Here is a 13,116-nt window from a genome sequence, read left to right as displayed (position 1 = left end):
GATGATTGAAGAGTCAGAAACAGTAAAAATCTAGAGACAGATAGGTTTGGGGACAATTGACTGTAGCTTACCAGACTTGCTGCTGACCTTCACACATACCAGTATGCACAAGAAACCCATGGCCAAGTGCTCTGTACATTTGTAAAGGTGTAATCATTTTATTGCAGTTTTTTCTAACTCTTTCCTAGTGGAGGAACAAAGAGTGGGCATTATATGACCCTGCTGACATCACCATGGGGCTGCTTCTGGTGCGAAAAATTATGCTGTGCTCACCCACTAACTGCGCAGGAGAGCTATGGAAAAGATTCCAGATCTAACCTGGCATCTAGGTATATTCAACAGGTAAGGAATCTGCTGGTAGTAGTAGCAATCAAAAATACAAGTACCTGGAAAATACATATAATATAAAAACACACAGTTTACTTTGCAAAGCTATATGAAAATTGTATATAAAATAGTGCTTTTTCACAACTATATTATAAACAGTGATTTTCCCTAAAGCTTTTGGAATGTTTCAAACAGAATATATATCAGATGAAGTCACAAGGCCAATATAATAAGTTACAAAACTGTGCACCAACACACATCTGGCAAATAAATAAAAAAAAATATATATACACTTCAATCTTACCACAGCAAACCGGTGTCCAAAACTTATCCACTCCTTTTCTATCAGAACTTCAAAGCCTTTGATAGTTCGGTAGTAGCTGTCCAACATAAGCATGGCCAGGGACGTGAGTTGCGCTGTCCGATCCCAACCATCACTGCAATGCACCACAACCGAGGTTTTACCAGACTCTACTTTATCAGCAATTCTCACTGCTCCAGCAAGCAGCATCTGCAGTAAAAAAAAGTATACATTTGTGCATTCTGTAGAGCTGAATAAACAGTTTAAATATCCTTAGGTTATTGAGCTTTAATATCTGAATTACATTTTGGCATTGGAGTCTGAACATCATGTTGATTAGAAGATTTCCCCTAGGCACTTGTATTTGGATGCAATCCTAAGGGTGGATTAGTAGAAAGGTCTCAAAGCAACAGTATTGGTCTTCCAGATAGAGATAGGCAGCTAACTTCATGCTAAGCTTTTGCAAGGATCTCTAATTGGCTTCAAAGTGTATGTTATCTGCTTTTATGAGACGAAAGTGCATTATTGTAGAGACTGGAGGTCTTTGGTGCTATTCATCTTTCCGCGATCTTCTCAAAGGTATGTAGGACCGCACTAACAATCTCGAGAAACCCTGAATTACAGGGTTTGCGACATCCATTCCAATTTTTCTAATGTACTAACCCCATTGTGTGATTCGTAAAACCTTTTACTTAATCTCAAAACGGGGTTAGAAAACCATACTAAATTGCATTTTGGAAGGGGAGTGTTAAAGGCATTCCTTCCAAATTGCGTGTCAATAAAGTATGTATCAATGGTTTGCGACTGTAATGCTGGTCACAAACCATTGATCTGTTACAGAATCCAATAATAGGGTGTTAACTGCTTTGTAAAGGGGAGAAGGTCCACTTGCGACTCCTGTTCATTTGGGAATCAATATGACATTTCAGGGAGAGTAGGCAGTGGTCCATAGGACCTCCGCATGGTTTCACTGAGGTTTTCCAAAATGGATAACATTTTCTTTATAAAGCAGCTTTAAGTGTTGTTTTTTATCCGTTTTGGATAGCAATCATAAGGATGGTGATATGCTGTACCTTGCAGGTCACAATTCCTGTTACTGTAGCCAATCACAAGCAGTTACAAATTGCGACCTACATAATTAATATCAATTAGCTATGTACTTGTGCGACCCCCCCATGATTCAGTATTTTGTGAACTGACCAATATGTACATAGGTTGGTTCGCACAATCAGACTGCATTCACAAAATTTGTGACCACTTTTTGCAAGTGCAATCTTTGTACATAAGGCCCCTCATTACATGTTTGTTAGCTTTACCAACTGGGTCTCCTGGTGAATACTGTGATCGTGGGGACTGAACTTTGCCTGTTTGGGTGCTTGGCTGACTTTGGAGTTTGCACACAGCTTTGTGCATGTTTTTCGCCCACTCGGTGTAGTTTTCTCTGTTCAAATTATGCCAGGATTTTCCTGTTGAAATCTGCTAGGGGAACACATTTTTGGAGTGCGATTTTCCAGCACAACTGATAACCTGAATCAGAGTTTAGGAGCTACTCTTCATGACAATCCAAGTGTGGTCAGCATAGGGCCAACTGTTATCCAGGACCTCACTAAGTAAAGTCAGAGATATTCTGCTCTCAGTGTGTCTCTGTTGTTGGAGGATGTAATCCAGGTCTTTGATGTTCGGTGATTGAAGACCCTAGTGGGTGTGCTCAACATAAGGACCCTCAAAGTACAGGGACTGGCTTATGGTCAACGTCTTTGTTCTTCAGGACCTCATTCAGAGTGGCTAGTCCCTGATAAACCAGTAGTAGCCAGTCGCTAAGCACTCAACGGAATTTATGTAATGTATTTGCAGTTCAAGTATTCCTTGTTTGGAAACCCAATATGAGCCCCTTATTTGCTTGTTTATACTAAGCAAGGAGGAACTGCAGTTTTTCAAATCTGCATGGAAAAGGATTGAAGGACGGCTGGTTCTCGCTTTGGATGAACTAATGTAAGCATATAGAGCATGTTTCTCCTGAGGACGCACAGTACTGTGTAATGCATTCAATGTGCTCTGTTAAGAACAGCTTTTTTTACTTGGCTCAATTATGAATAATTAATTGATATGAATTAAAAATGTTGATAAACAAAAATAAAATGTATCGAAGTTTTGGGACCTTTGAATCAGGTTCAATGAAGCAACTCGTTACCACATCTAGCATGTGAAAAGACCCTAAGGGTCCATGATTGCATCTTAGTAGGTAACATTACACAGTCCCTGTTGTTCAAGGTTTTACTGAGTAGAAGTAGTAAAAAATGTATTCCGATTTCTTCATTACACGACCAGAAAATAGCCATATATAGTGCATGGCCATTCAATAATACATCACAGTGCACTTTATTAAGACATATTTGCATACACAAATGGTGGCATAAAATATGTAGTAACATAATGCTACATTGGTACAAACTCAAATTAGCTTCTCTTGTACCCTCGCAAAGAATATCATGAAAAGATTATAAACAGAAATGTACTTTACTATTTCACCAGTCTGATAATTGTATGGGGTTCATATGTCAACCCATTAAAACACAATACATCTTGGCCTCAAATCTGGGTAATTGGAACCACCACTGTTGGTGGCTCAAGTGGCGAGAACTGTTTCAGGAGATGTGCTTACCCCATGGGTAATCTGAAGGTCTAAATAAATGCCATTATCAGTATAATAAGAAAGAAGTAAGTTGTCTCCCTCACCATTCTCATCAGTGTCCCGCGAAAAATTAGGAGCGTCCTGCACAGGGTCAAAAACAGAACCAAAGAGAGCTTCAAGCCTCTGATAGCACTAGTGTCTTGGCAGATGTCTTGCAATAGAGTCAGGAGGCACAACAACTGGTTGCACCATTGGCCTGGGCCTAGAAGAGGCTGATGGGTCAGATCGTACACAGTGGAAGTTAGTTATTGTGGCCAGGAAATAAGGAACAGGCATGGACTCTGTTGCTGGTCTAGAAGCCAGCACCAGAGTCAGAGGGGGCTCATTAACAGGTACTCAGGGGGCAGACCAGCGTCAGGTACAGACCCGCCAGTAAAAGTCTGATGAGAGACCTTTGTAGCTCTATGGGGAAAAAAGGCAGACCAGAGGGAGCCACAATCGCACTGATCATCTGTGCATGGCCTTGACTTGGAGTGGGAGAGGGATTTCTTTTGACTTTGACCTTGACCTCTTATATTCAGCGATGTGGAGCTTTGCCTCCCACATCGCCTTTGGGTGCCTATGGGCACACTTGTTGCATGAATGAGAGGCTCGGCCGGATCTCAAGCAACAAAAACTTGCAGAATGCGGATCCAGTATGGACTCCTGCTTCTTGCAGTCTTGGTACAGCTTGAATCTTGTTTCCCCATCACAATGTTTGAAGAATTTTGAAAGTACAGACCCCTCTTCAACTTTGCAGAAAGAAACTGACTTTATATGTGGCTCCCCTTCATCACTACTAGGACAGTTCGCCTACCAGAGCGCAGGAGCACTGCTAATTAAATCTTTGGCTCCAGCCTGGCACCTGAGGTTATCCTTATAATGAAGAATCTGCAGCTACAAGTATTCATCAGAAGTTTGCCAAACATGGTGTTTGTGCAGCCTCAGTTGGTTCTTAGAACAGTATGTCACTGACACAAATTTAGATTTAGGGTCAAAGTTCATCAAACCAGTCTCCAATGAATGCAACCACAGAGTTGTACAGAAAAGGACTTGGCAGCGAAGGGAAAAAGGATATGTAATGTACATTTTCTCCAACGAATATGGTAAAATTCTGTAAACCTTACCCGAATAAAGTTTAAAACATTGTTTGACTGCATGACTTATGTTGGAAATCTAAGCGTGTCCAACGCCTATGCTCTTCTGGGCCCAATTCCCATTTACTTGAGAAGGTTTGCCTAAGCGGGTATAGAGTTAACACATCATACCACGGCCTTGTATTTGACCAGTGTACCTTGGGTCTGTACTTAAAACTGAAAAATCTTAATTTTCACCAAAGCAAGATCAAGTTGGTAGAGTACAGGCAGTACGGGAAGAGCCACCCAATAGTATCACCTGATCTGTTTTAATATTAAAAGATATATACACACACACACGAATAAGACACAATAACAGTCGCCACCATGTAGTGATGGTTCAAATGCACTTTTGTATGGGAATGCATTTATAATTTGGCTATAACTTTGCACATGTGGAGCGATCTGCACCACATTTGGTAATCAGTTAGGGGATTTAGCTAAAGTTATCTGCCTTCTGTCTCTGGAATGTCTGCAATACACAAACACCATCTGAGGAAGCAACGCCAGACACACAAAAGGTGACAGAACCAATGCTTTCAATTTGTCTACCCACCGGTAATCACAAGGGGTAGGATTCAAACCAATCTCTCTTTTGCTTACCAAGTCACATCAATTTGGACCCAGCCATATGCAAGTCAGCCTCAACTCTGCTCCAATATGAACAGTCAAGCTTGAACTACTAGGCCAAGTCCTCCTTGAATTGGAACACAAGCAACCCAAGACAAGTTTCACCCGGATTAGGGCTTGTCAGTCGGGTTCAGTTCTTTCTCCACTTCACTGTTTAGATCCCCTCACTCCAGTCTAAGGAATGTCTCAGAAATGTTAGCAAGAATGTAAATCTCAACTTCATTTTGTTCACATGAACATTTGAGAGCAGCTTCCAAAATTGAACCTGTAGTCTTCTGCTACTCTAGTTCACTAAGACAATCATTCTATGTGTATCACGCTGATCAAACACAAAATGCATATACCTACGTGCTTGGAATCTTGGCGGTAGGATAAAAAATGTTTCTGTAGTCATGGAACTGCGCACTAGTGGCTAGTAGGCTTCCACTCTTGTGGCACAGGTAAAAATGTCTGGTCATGTCATGATTTAAAAAGACGACAATATGACCGACCAACAATGGACATATTGCTGCACTCAGACCGAGCGGGTCTCATCTAGCAGTCACCTACGCATTACATATTATAAATTTCTGCATCGCACATACTATACCCCGGTCACACTACACAAATATAAACTACGGGACACTGACAAGTGTGACAGATGCGGGGTGGAGGCTGCCAACTTCCTGCATCTCTCTTGGGAGTGTAGCAATGTCCAAGCCTATTGGCGACAAGTGGTTGCTGCATTGGAGCTGATGACCTCTCTGAAGCTCCAACTATCTCCCCTGTTGTTGCTACTTGGCTACACGGAGCAGCTGGCTGTGGCGCATCGTAAATTTGTCTCATTTGGTCTCCTACTGGCTAGAAGAATAGCATGCAGATGGGGTCGTGGCCTGGCACCCAAATTTAAGGAGTGCATTAGCGACATGTTATTTTGGCAAGAGCAAACATATGCATATGCAGAGCTCCTTCCTCTCACTTCGTGCCCTCGAGATATTCGGGACCCTCTTAAGATGTATCTCCTCAAACACCCGGTAGACGCCACAAACACTCCGCATATCCTTGTCAACTGCACATTATGACTGACCACTGGTCATTACTGTACGATGGATACGCACTTGTTTGTACAATTATGTCCTATGCCTACCCAGGTCTGTTCTCATGTACCTTGTGTGGGGCTGTTGCATACGGCCAACAATAAGAGATGCTCCATGATGTTTGAGTTGCTCTGGACGTTGTACTGTATCATCTTGGTACTGTGATATGGCTGCTAAGGATGTATCTATCTATGTAATCTATCTGTTATGCTAATTTTTTCCCCCTTCCCCCCTTTTTTTTTTAACACAATATGGCACCACTACGGCACTACATTTGTGAACCAGTGTCGGGGACACTAGTTCTCTGAGACTATAGAGGGGACTGTATGATGAATATTCAATACAAAAACATTATGATACACAAATATTGCAAAAAATATCAGGTTTATATATTTTGTAAGCAAACTACAAAAACATTTGAGAAAAAACATATCATGGACAAGCACATTGTCCAAAACAGGTAAGTGTATTAAATTTACTATATAGCACAACTTGTAATTTAATTGAGCTATTAAGGTTTGAAATAATAATACAATTACAAAATAGATATATTTAAAATATTTTTATAAAATATATATAAACTTTAAAAACATGAATCATTTAGACAATTAATAAAGATAAATTACATTAGAATTATTAAAATAAACATGAAAAATATTAGACATATACAACAAAAACTATAAAACAAATATTTCAAAAGTCAAATATAAAATAAATTATAATTTATTTAAATGTATAAATAATGTAAAAAATAGAAACAAATCGAATACATATTACCACTTCTAACTAAAAAACAGCAGGGAAAGTGTTGGAATTCGGAGTGGTCAGATTTAATATCCACACTCCAAACTTAGCAACGGTAAGGAAAGTGCTGGACTCCCGAGTGGGAACAGTAAAGCTTCTCTCTTCAACCTGAACAATAGCAAGGAAGGGTCAGATATACTAATACCACTCCAACACAAGTTAAAGTAGGGAACGTGTTGGGCTTTGTAGGGGCCAGGTTTACTATTTCCACAACAATCTAAACAACAGTATGGAAATTGTTGGACATTGTAAGGGTCAGAGTTACTATTCCCACCCGAATGTAAGCAAAGGACTGGGCTAGACTAGGAGGAGTCAGATTTACTAAGCCCACTCCAATTTTAGGAACAGTACGTAAAGTGTTGGACATTGGAGGGTTCAGATTTACTATGCCCTCTCAATTTCTGAGCAACAGTAAGGACATTGCTGGATTTCTTGGGGGCCAAATTTACTATTACGACTCCAATCTTCGCAATTGCAGGGAAAGTGCTGGACTTTGAAGGGGTCAGATTTCGAATTTCCACTCCTAAATTTGTTGAATAAAACATTTAAATACAGACAAAATTAAAATTTAAAATATAACTAAAACCAACATATTTATTAAGTACAAAATAATTACAATTATATTTAAAAATCATTTTTTTATATTATAGTTAGAACAATAATTACTTATCAGTTAAACAATTCCCACTCTACTCCCCTAAAAAAATGCTAACAATTAGAATTAGTACAAATAATATAAAAATTATATAAATTACTATTACACAAAAATGAAATCAAACAATTAAAATTAATACAATGAATAAATATAAAAATTAGAGATTTAAAAATAAATTGATCACTCAATTAAAAATCTACAAATAATTAAAATATTTAATTCACATAATTATCAATTAAATGCATTGAATACAAAATAATGTTATATTAATAATTTATAAAAATGTATAAAAATTCCCACCCGTATCGCCCTACAGGCCACTACTAAAGTAACATTTTCTAATTAAATTTAAAAAGAACATTTCATACAACATTATAGGCAATTACATTAAAAATCGCAACTGCAGATTCAATACCTTAAGCCACTATATTCCTAATTTCTGAATTCTGTCTCACTATATTTTTGACATCATGATATTTTTGACACAGTATTTGTGTCCCAGGCCATCACACACACAATACGTAAGTATTGGTCTAGGGTCAAAATCCAAAAACATGGATACCAGATACTAACAGTGGGGCATGCTGGGCAGTAGGCACATTCATGTCCTAACAGTATGAGATTAATTATATAAATCAATGGACTGAAGAATTACAAATACCACAACCATAGACTTGAAAAAGGGAAAAATATCACTAAAATGCACTTGTTGTCTTAAATTATTTAGCTCCTTACCTTTATGTATTCCAGCCAGTGTGTAGCATCCACATTTGATAGCCAGCGTGCCTCATCAATCGTTGGATATACTACTTCTTTTAGTTTCCGCAATGATTCTCTCATCACATGAATGTTGTGTATTTCCAAAAAGATAAGCTCGGCATTCGGATAGGCACTTTCACTCTCGTAACCTCCACCTTTCGCCTGGCATTGAAAAAGACGGGTTACTACACAACATCCAACCCCAGAGCAAGCAGCAACATACTTGTGCTCCTCACCTTTCCTTCAAGTACATAATTTATTTATCTGACCATATGCCTTAAAAGCAGGCATGACTGAGACATTTCTCGATTTTAAAGGAATTCATTTTGATTTGTAAACTTGCCCACTTCTATACTGACATGATGTAACATTTTCCATACCTCACCTAGCTTTCTTCAAATGTAAATACGCGTGAAGTCTAAAATCCTGGTGATCTGTACCTCGTTCACACAGCAAGACCCCACACTTTTGAAAAGCTTAAAATGCCACCTCCACTACTACATCAGCCAGTGTTTTCAAAGAACTAAAAGATAAACACTATGGGCCTGATTACGAAGTCGGGCGGACATCGCCACGGTCTCGGGACCGACCGACCGCCAGTTGGCAGTCCAGACACCGACATTACAATGTGATTGCACATGGTGTGGTTACATACTCCCATTTCTCTATGGGAGCTTATGCTGCGGGCGTAATCCGGCCATAGCACAAGCTCCCATGGAGAAATGGGAGATTCTGTTAATCCCTGCACCATATGGCAGGCACCACACGGTGATGGGATTAACCGGCTTGGCCCCCAACCGGAGGCCTTGAAGGAATGGGGGCCCTTCTAGGGTCCACAAAGTCGCTTTCTGACAGGCTTTCCATGTCGGAAAGTCCGACATGGAAAGCCTGTCAGAAACCGAAATCGTAATCCCAACGGTGGAAACGCCATCCACAGGGATTATGTTGGGGCCTCGGAATCCAGCCGGAATGACCAGCTGGTTTCAATTCCGACCGCCTACATTGTTATTAGGCTGTTGGAATTGAAATTTGAGGCTTTCCGACCAACATCATAATCTGCCTCTATATGGGAAGGGGGGATGACTACGTGCAACACACTGGTTTTGAATAACTAGCAATATTTTTATATCTAACATTCCAGCACAAACTATTTCTAACAAGCTTTACTTTGGGCAAATTGCAGCATGTTTCTTTACATGGCAAAAACATTACTTCAAACAAGCACATATTCCTACCATATAAATGACACAAAGTGAATTGCCAGTGAACAATAAATGGTATAATGATTGTGGAGAACATTTAAACACTAAACATTGGTCCAAGGCAATGGAGTCAGAAAAGAAAGCATCAAGCAACACCAGTTTCCAATTACATCGCACAACAAACACTGATTAAGATGACCAACAAATATGCAGAATGTCATGCATAATGATAGAACAGTATTGGATGGAATTAGAAACAATGTGTCAGGAATCAGACTAATGTAGTATCTGTAGTTCAGTGCGAACTGCGAAAATCAAAGAGGCAGCGAACCTTTGTGAAGCCTCAAATGGTGAATCTTTACTGGAACTTATAGTGTTTCTGTGGGCATTTGGACCTTTCAAGATGGCCGCTGCTCTTTCCTTGAATTGCTACGCATCTGTGACAGGACGTTACAAGGCGGTTGAGCGCGTGGTAACCAGCGCACTTCAATCGCGACTTTCTGTGAGAAGTTTCGTTTTTGGTCCGCTCCGCTTAATTGAGTGGGAGGAGGACTTTCAGCATTCTAGAAGGGTCATTACCCTCTCCGGTCGTCTCTCTGTGTTCTGAGGGAGGCTTTTGCAGTGTAGTCACGGAGCCAAGGGCACCGCTACTTGTCAGTAATGGCTTTCTGAGCAGCCACTAACATCCAACACTCAGCGCATTTTTGGTGGCAGCTTTTCAGTGTGGTAGCAGTAAGAATTCAAGTTTCCTGCAGAGGACAAGACGCCAAGTCTACTACAACTCAAGTCAGTAAGAGAGTGTTAGCGCTTTGGGACCAGCATTCCTTTCCTTCCTTTGGTGACCTTTCCTTTTTCCTTTCCGCCCTTCTTTCCCTTTCCCTGTTCCTTTTTGCGCGTTGTCGAATTGCCTTCTTGAGAAACAGAACTTTCAATGCTTGAGCGAAGCTAATAGCAAGAAGCAGTTTCTGACTACCGGCGCTACAGAAAGACAAGAGAGTTTCGTACTTCCAAGTATATTTCTTGCACTGCATGCTGTGGAGAACTGAGTGTACCAAATCCAAAAGTTGTTGACTAAGACAGATATATGACTAATGTTTAGCATTAGAAATAATCATATTCAGAAGAGAAGAAAGCCTACAGGAATTACTAGGTAGGAGTTAGTATGATCATTACTGTCCCTAGGAAAGGTATAGTGTAGGATGTTGTAATAACCTTTGTTCCCATCTGTGCATTAGGTGTTCCTTGCCAGGGGTTGCCAGTGGAGGATAGAAAACTTCCATGAGAGGATCCCATAAAGAAAAGGCAGTACACCATCCTGAGGCAGTCTCTTCTTTTCCCACTTCCCCTTTCCCCCGTGCTAGTGCCGTTACTCAGTGACTGGTGACTGTACTGGTGCAGGGGCATTGGGACCTGTCTTCCGTTGCTGCTTCCGTGGAAATCAAGGTACTCTTTGACAGATTGAAGTGCCCACAAGTTATTTTCCACCCGAGCAGCATGACGGAAGATTTTTGTTTAAAATCCTTGGGTGAAATGTTAGAGGCCATCCAAAGGGAGTTAGGAGCAGTAAGAGAGGAAAACAAAAGTTTAAAAGAGGACAGAGTAGCTTCTCGACAGGAAACAGTTTTATTAACATAAAGAGTAAATGGGTTAGTAGCAGAAGTCACTCCCATACCCCAGACTTCTTCCCACAATTTGTCTTCAGAGGCCAACCCTAGAACAGTTGCACAAGTTGTCCATTCTATTTCTCCTTTAATTCCATTAGCTTCTCCTGAAAGGTATTCTGGGGACCCACAAAAGGCTCAACTTTTTTTTGACACAATGTTCCCTTCATTTCATGTGTAGACCTGCCTTATTTCCCGACGCTCAATCTAAGGTAGCCTTTATCCTCTCTTATTTGAGTGGTGATGCGGCTAATTGGGCAATGCCATTGGTATCCAAAGACCACCCATTTTTGTATGACCTGGAACGGTTTAAGGCCGAATTTTTGACAGAAGAAAAATCTCTCAAGCAATAGACAATGAACTTCTGGAACTCCGCTAGGGAAGTAAAGATTTAGTGGCTTATCTAACTCAATTTAATAAATTGATTGTGGAAACAGACTGGCCAGAAGAGAAGAGGGCAGCTCTCTTTTATAGAGGATTACGAGAAGAAATAAAAGATACTTTAGCACAAATTCCTAATCGACCTACTGAATTATCAGCCCTAGTGGATTTGGTCTTAGAAATAGATTTTCGTTGGACGGAACGGAGAGGTGAAAAAAGAAAAGAATTTCGCTTCCTACCTCCAAGATTTGATAGAAATCGACCAGAGACGAGTAAGACTTCACCAGTGTCTCCTTCTGATGTGGAACCGATGCAAATTGGAATGATAAGAGGTCCCTTGAGTAAGGAAGAGAAGGAGCAAAGAAGATTGAAAAATGATGTATGTATTGTGGAACTTTTGGGCATTTTGTGAAGGAGTGTCCAAAAAAGCCTAAGACTCCTATGAAGGGAAACGAGCAACACCATCAGTAGGCGGGGTCACTCTGATGGTGTCAGAAGATAAGACGGCTCCGAATTCACACTATGTTATGAATACTTTACAAACTATGACACCTCACTTGATTCTGCATATGACCATTCAGTTTCGGAAGCAAGAAATTTCTGGAGTAGCTATCATGCTTGACTCCAGAGCCACAGGAAATTTCTGCGACATAAAATTCGCACACAGAATTGGAGTAAAAGGCATTCCAAAGGAGAGGAGTGAATTGGTTCGGGCTGTTGATGGAACTAACCTCTCATCTGGGCCCATCACTCAACACACGGAGCCTTTGAAGTTGATTCAAGCAGACGGCCACAGTGAAATCATTCAATTCAACTTCATAGATGCGCCCCAATTTCAAATGATTCTGGGGCTTCAATGGCTCACCACCCATAATCCAACTATAGATTGGGAAAACCGAACTGTTCAGATGAGTTCACAATATTGTTCAGAACATTGTTACCATGACCCAGACGACAATTCTGAACTATCGCAAGCATCCTTACTATTTTGCGGAGGAGAATCCATTTGTATCATCAGTACTACCGAAATTCCTTCTGAGTATCAAGAGTTTAAAGAAGTATTCTGTGAAAAAGAAGCAGAAAGATTACCTCCGCATCGTCCATACGATTGCACTATTGAATTAGAACCGGGAGCGGTTCTTCCTTGCTCAAGAATTTATGCCCTAACTGAAGGTGAAAATCGTTACCTCAAGGAGTATTTGGATCGATACTTAGCCAACGGATTCATTAGACCTTCGCAGTCCCCAGTATCCTCTCCTTTATTTTTCATCCCTAAGAAGGAAGGGTCTCTCAGGACCTGCATTGACTATCGCGCATTGAATCATGTGACCATCAAAAACCGTTACCCTTTGCCCTTGATTTCCGTTCTCCTTGATCAAGTAAAAGAAGCTCAAATTTTCACAAAACTAGATCTTCGAGGGGCGTACCATCTCATTCGGGTAAAAGAAGGCCATGAATGGAAAACGGCATTTCGCACAAAATATGGACTATTTGAATATCAAGTTATGCCATT

General features: G+C 40.4%; 1 protein-coding gene across 6 annotated transcripts in view; it reads right to left on the bottom strand.

The window, feature by feature from the left end:
• Positions 1–13,116, bottom strand: part of MTMR1 (myotubularin related protein 1) — a 533,995-nt gene that overhangs the window by 151,565 nt on the left and 369,314 nt on the right. For all 6 annotated transcript variants that reach the window (XM_085608016.1, XM_085608018.1, XM_085608021.1 and 3 more), the window contains 2 exons: positions 8,336–8,521; positions 632–838 (listed from right to left, as the gene is read on the bottom strand). In XM_085608016.1, coding sequence (XP_085464142.1) covers positions 632–838; positions 8,336–8,521 — 393 coding nt within the window. The remainder of the gene's footprint in view (positions 1–631; positions 839–8,335; positions 8,522–13,116) is intronic.

Source organism: Triturus cristatus, chromosome 5_2 (genome assembly GCF_964204655.1).
Source record: "Triturus cristatus chromosome 5_2, aTriCri1.1, whole genome shotgun sequence".
Taxonomy (NCBI): domain Eukaryota; kingdom Metazoa; phylum Chordata; class Amphibia; order Caudata; family Salamandridae; genus Triturus; species Triturus cristatus.
The sequence above is the reverse complement of the archived record's forward strand: the minus strand, read 5'-3'. Positions and strand labels throughout refer to the sequence as shown.